The sequence below is a fragment of the Populus trichocarpa genome, chromosome 4, assembly GCF_000002775.5.
Source record: "Populus trichocarpa isolate Nisqually-1 chromosome 4, P.trichocarpa_v4.1, whole genome shotgun sequence".
In the NCBI taxonomy this organism is placed as follows: domain Eukaryota; kingdom Viridiplantae; phylum Streptophyta; class Magnoliopsida; order Malpighiales; family Salicaceae; genus Populus; species Populus trichocarpa.
Genome location: NC_037288.2, coordinates 321,391 through 327,661, shown reverse-complemented (window position 1 = coordinate 327,661; position 6,271 = coordinate 321,391). Strand labels below are relative to the sequence as shown.

The following is a 6,271-nucleotide window of genomic DNA, read 5'->3' as shown; positions in this document are numbered from 1 at the left end:
AAACTACAACGAGTCACACTGTCAACAGCCCTTCTCTCTCTTATTTACTCTCTCAAGCTTGGAATCTCTCTCTCTCTCTTTAGCTCTCTCTTTCTTTAATGACAATGTCTCTGACTACTGACTCTGATCTCCACCTCATTAACACCCTCCTCTCTGCTTCTTCCTCTTCTTCTTGTTTGCTTCTTCTGTCTCCACAGTCTACAATACCATGAGCTTTGCATCACTTGATGAAGCTGGTCACCGCTCACCACCGCCTCTAAACTAGACTAAACTAAAACACCCCAGAAAAGAGAAACACCAAATTTGATCTGTTTGTCAATAAAAACAATGACATTGAAGCACTTTGAGTTATTTTTGTTTGTGTCTGTGATTAAAGTCTTGATCTTTGGTTTCCCAGTTCTTGTTCAATGTACTACTGATGCTAATGATGGTAAAGTTTGCATTTTTTCTTGTTTTTTCGGGTCTTTTTTTATGGGGTTTGGTTTTTTGGTTGTTTTTGGTTGGTTTGATGGTGATTGGTGTGGTTAAAGTTATTGACTTTGGGGTTTGTTTTGGTTGGAGTGAAGCTAGAGTCAAGAAATGAACTACTACTATGATAATTTTTTTGTTTTTTTTCTTTGAAAATCTAGTTCTTTATTTTCTTTTTGTTTCCGAGAAAATGTGCTAGATGATGTTCTACCTTTTGTGTTTAGCTTATGAAAGTAGAATTGTTCTTTTTTCTCCCGACTAATCTAATGATTGAAATGCTGTCTCATTTCATTTTGATTGCTTTCATTTCCCCGTGGACTAACCAAGGGTTTATGTCGGTGGATTTTTTGAGGGGTTAAATTGATTGGTTTTGAGGATTGAAAGTATTTGTTGTTGTTGTTGCAGTTCAAGCTCTACAAGTTATGTACACTTCGCTGAATAGTCCTTCACAGCTAACCACTTGGAAAAGTAATGGTGGGGATCCATGTGCAGAGTCATGGAAAGGGATCACTTGTGAAGGATCAGCTGTTGTTTCCATGTGAGAAAGTGCATTGAGATTTATGCATTTAATTGATTTAGTGGTTTAGTTTGTTTGTTTGTTGAATGGTTTTGTGTTGCTGGTGTTGACAGTCAGATTTCTGGGTTAGGACTTGACGGGACAATGGGATACTTGCTTGCAAACCTCATGTCATTGAGAACATTGTGAGAGATTTAATGCTTTATTTCATTTCTTGGGTGGATGAAGTTATGTTGCTTTCATTGGTTATTTGAGCCGCTGATATTGGTTGTTTGTGCCTGCCAGAGATCTAAGTGACAACCACCTTCGTGATTCATTCCCATATCAGTTACCACCGAATCTTACAAGCTTGTAATGCTCCATCGTGTCAATTGTTTCTGATGTTTTCGATCTGTTTGAATTGTTTGATAACGTGTTCATTCTATTCTTGCATAATGCAGAAATCTCGCCAAGAACAACTTGAGTGGGAATATTCCTTATTCAATGTCTAGCATGGTTTCTCTTAGTTATCTGTGAGTGGCTTATCTGGAATGCATTTAAATTTTGTCAAGTAATTGCAGGATTTGGATTATTCCCTGATTCAACATCTTTGGTTTCAGAAACATAAGCCGCAATTCACTCGCCCAATCAATTGGAGATGTTTTCCTTAATCTTTCTCTCCTCGCAACCATGTGAGATTTCTTACTTCAAAACAGATGTTATTTGAGTTTTAGTTCTTGGAAATTTCGTTGTTAAAATACATGTGCAACTGAGTTTTTATAGTACTATGCAAAGAATCATGATGGTTGATGGAAAAGCCACATTATGATACTTTTTTCTTCACAAAATTGACTGTTCAAAGAATACAAGAAGGAGCGAATTAACACAATAAGTTCAATAAAGGTAACCTGTTGAGGAGATTAGGGATATGCTGAAGTAGAATTCATTTTTCAGGAAAAAGCTAAAATATGGTGTTGTGGTGTCTAACATGGTGGAAAGATAGTACCAATCAGGAAAGAGGGAAGAAACAAATTTTATTAAAGAGAGAGTGAACAGGAAAACATATTTCATTTATGTGACTTGTATCCCAATTGCCCACCATGGGGGCTGCATTTGCCATGTTATTCTTTGACTCTCTTCATTTCCAGCACAATAATGCTCATATCTACTTTCCAATAAATAGCTCTCTTGGATGTTTACTATTGCTTGTGCATGCAGGGATCTCTCTTTCAACAGCTTTAGTGGAGATCTTCCCAGTTCTTTTAATTCGTTGTCCAATCTTTCTACACTGTGAGTAGAGTGCTGACTCCATTCAAAATTAACCGAGTAACATAAAGTGAATTTAAGAAAAGGATTGCAAACTCTTGGAAAGTTTGATTAAAGGCTTGTGATATTCTAATATGCTGCAGCAATGTTCAGAACAATCAACTGACTGGCTCTCTTAATGTTCTTACTGGTTTGCCTTTGACAACTCTGTAAGTTCCTTTAGCAATGGTGGGGTTTTAAATCTGTCATCTGCCACTGTGCTCTTATTGCACCTTATATTTTCAACAGAAATGTTGCAAACAATAACTTTAGTGGATGGATACCTCAAGAGCTTAGTTCAATCCCAAACTTTATGTAAGTTTCTTTGCTCTTTGTTTCTTCCATGCCAAATTTATCACGTTCTACTTCTGCAATATGTTAAATAAGCTCTTTGAATAATTAAATCAGATACGATGGAAATTCTTTTGACAATGGTCCTTCTCCACCTCCGCCACCATATACCCCACCACCTCCTGGTAAATCTCACAGAAACCGTACTCATCCAGGATCTGGTGCGCCTGTCACCCCTTCTTCTGATGGTCAACCATCACAGTCAGATAAGGGAATTTCAGTGGGAGCTATTGTAGGTGTAGCCCTGGGTTCTCTTGTTCTGGTTCTCATTGTACTACTTGCTCTTGTCTTTTGCATTAAGAAGCACAAAAGCAAGGAAATTGGTCCTCTAGCTACCCGGGGAAGTCGTCCTGCTGATACAGATGACAGTAGGTTTTCTGTCCTTTGAATCTTTATTCTTCTGAGATAACCTTTTGAATTTTCAGAATATGAGACCACATAAATGCGCAATTGGTTTCATGTGGGGTCATAGTATCTACAACACTGGTTTCCACGAGGCAGTTAAAATAGTGTTTTTAATCCTGACATTAGTCAAGCTCATTTTCCTTAGACACCATAGTCTAAATAAGATTGTGATTAGTTGGTCTGTCTGCATATTAATGCAAAATATAACTTTGAACCCCTCCTTCATTCAACAGGCTTCAAAATTTTGTTCCTTAATTAATAGATTGAAGCTGGAAGCTCTTGTATAATAATCCTAACCACTGAGGTTTATGCTCTGCTTCGTTTTTCCAGTTGATAGAGATATGCAAGAGTCAAGGGTGAAAAACATGGCTGCTGTTACGGATCTGAAGCCCCCACCTGCAGAGAAATTGGTGGTTGAGAGATTACAAGGGAATTCTGGATCCATAAAAAGAATGAAGTCGCCCATCACTGCCACTTCATATAGTGTTGCTTCTCTACAAACAGCAACAAATAGCTTTAGTCAAGAGTTTCTAATTGGTGAAGGTTCTCTTGGTCGTGTTTACAGAGGAGAGTTTCCTAATGGAAAGGTAACTTAAATCATTGGATATAAAGTAATATCTATGTTCTTATGGTCATGCTGGTTTCTATATTTGTATTAGTACGAGTCCATGGAGCTACCAGTGTTATGTGCACTTGAAGAGGTCCTATTGCTAGCTACAATGAGCATGTAATTTTTGTGCACGATGACTCACCTTTATCTAGTAAATTCCGGTTAATACATTGATTAAATTCTTCTGACTTAAAGTACGCTAAAAATTGATTTAAAGTATGCTAAAAATAAAGCCATCATGACTGTGAGAGTTCTTCCCTTGGTGTTCTGGTTGGGTTGCTTTTCTTTACAGGTTTTGCTAATCTCTGTTGCAATAGTTTAGTAATCAACTTCTGTTCTGTTGATATAGATGATGGCTGTTAAGAAGATCGACAATGCAGCATTGTCATTACAGGAGGAAGACAACTTTCTTGAAGCTGTTTCAAATATGTCACACTTGAGGCACCCAAACATTGTTTCCCTAGTAGGATACTGTGTGGAGCATGGGCAGCGACTCTTGGTTTATGAATATATAGCAAATGGGAGTGTGCATGATATACTGCACTTTGCTGATGATGGCAGCAAGACATTATCTTGGAATGCACGTGTTAGAGTAGCACTTGGCACTGCCCGTGCTTTAGAGTATGTTATATATATATGTGTGTGTGTGTGTGTGTGTGGTGTTAGAATTCTCTCTTTCTCTCTCATACAGCATGCCCTACATCCTCTCTTAATTGTAGCCTGTTTACTCAGGTACTTGCATGAAGTCTGCTTGCCTTCTGTTGTACATAGAAACTTGAAGTCGGCAAATATTTTACTTGATGAAGAACTTAATCCCCACTTGTCAGACTGTGGTTTGGCTGCTCTGACACCAAACACAGAGAGACAGGTAAAGGAAAACGAGTGAATAATATTATGTGCTGGCACTGCAAACTCTCATTAACTTCATGCTTTCTAGAACTTTTTGTTAACATACCTTTTGTTGCATTCGGACTGACCAAGTATAGTATGATTCTCGTTGACAGGTTTCAACACAGATGGTTGGCTCATTTGGTTATAGTGCTCCTGAATTTGCTCTGTCAGGAATATACACTGTAAAAAGCGATGTCTACAGCTTTGGGGTGGTAATGCTAGAGCTATTGACTGGTCGGAAGCCACTTGACAGGTAACATTTCTCTTGTTTACTGATCAATTGTGCTTTTGTTCATAGACTTGTTTAAGCATTTATTTTTGGGGCTATTCTTGAACTTGGTTTAAATTTATCCCTTATCCAATTTTTGGGGTTTCATAGTTCGAGGGTGAGATCAGAGCAGTCACTTGTTAGATGGGCTACTCCTCAACTGCATGATATTGATGCCTTGGCAAAAATGGTTGATCCTATCTTAAATGGCATGTATCCTGCAAAGTCTCTTTCACGTTTCGCTGACATCATTGCCCTCTGTGTCCAGGTAAGTTTCTTTTTTCTGATAATAAGACTAAATATGCACCAAGCCTTAGCTTTCATGATATTTTAAAGAATTCCAGAATGGCTATCTAACTAGTAAACCTTTTTAGCTTAAAATCATATGCTCCATCATATGGAGCCTATTCGTGTCATGGCCTACATTCCCATTTAATTTCATTGATTTATTTCTTTTGGATATGATTTTGGGCCATAACACTCATGTATACGGTTGCTTGGAGTTGCTTGATTTTGGCTGCAGTTTTCTTTATTATCACTCTCTTAACTGAAAATGGGCAACTTATGATTTTTGTTTTCTTTATAGCCGGAACCTGAGTTTCGCCCTCCCATGTCTGAAGTTGTGCAAGCATTAGTACGACTAGTGCAAAGGGCCAGTGTGGTCAAGAGGCGATCCAGTGACGAGTCAGGATTTGCATATAGAACCCCCGATCATGAGGCAATAGATTCATCATTTTGAGCGTCTTGGCCCATCTTGAACTTGGAAGTGAAGCTTCCGATTTTGCATACAACCATACAAAGATCAATGGATGACCAAAACACGCACAGATAAAGAGGAAAGAGGCTACAAAGCTATAAAATCAGATCAGATAGATATGTAATTATGCCTGAAACATTGTGAGTTGCATGCATTTAACTTCATCTTTAGCTGTAAATGATTTAATACTGTATTCCAGTTGCATACATTTAACTTCATCTTTAGCTGTAAATGAATAAATACTGTATTCCAAAATCTTTTTCCATCTTATGCTGTAACATTCAATATATAATGCGGCCTAATAAAAGAATTTTCACTTGATCTTTGCAAGTTTACATTTTGGCAAAGATTTTTCACCTGCAGACAGAATTGAACTATCAATTTGAATATGCTGTTCCACATCAGAAACTGCCAACCAAAAACCAAAAAGGTTGGGAATCTGGGGTAAGACAAAAACAAAGTCATTGAGGCAATGGGTTCTTCCTTTCATTGCACATTTGAAGCATGGAGGAGCATGTGGGTCATGAAAGAAAATATGAACTTGAAAACGACAATGAACAGGCTGTTCCACCTGCCTCTCGAACTCTTTTATGGAAGTAGGTGAAGAAGTTTTGGTATTTTGCAATTTCCTTAGGGACCAAACAAATCGTTTTCTGGTCACTCGCCTGGTATTTTTCAGACTGCAAGAGGCTCGTCCGAAGAAAATCCACCATTTATCAC

The 6,271-nt window shown here is 38.0% G+C and overlaps 1 protein-coding gene across 1 annotated transcript; it reads left to right on the top strand.

Moving 5' to 3' along the window:
* Positions 1-5,881, top strand: LOC18097330 (protein STRUBBELIG-RECEPTOR FAMILY 8). The gene is made up of 16 exons (XM_052452498.1): positions 1-430; positions 874-1,006; positions 1,099-1,170; positions 1,271-1,336; positions 1,426-1,497; positions 1,585-1,656; positions 2,183-2,254; positions 2,374-2,439; positions 2,519-2,584; positions 2,678-2,988; positions 3,356-3,612; positions 3,985-4,256; positions 4,368-4,503; positions 4,640-4,779; positions 4,906-5,062; positions 5,381-5,881. Exons 1-16 carry the CDS (start codon positions 328-330, stop codon positions 5,531-5,533), a joined length of 2,148 nt encoding a protein of 715 aa, XP_052308458.1. The 5' UTR covers positions 1-327; the 3' UTR covers positions 5,534-5,881.
* Positions 5,882-6,271: the final 390 nt, after the last annotated feature.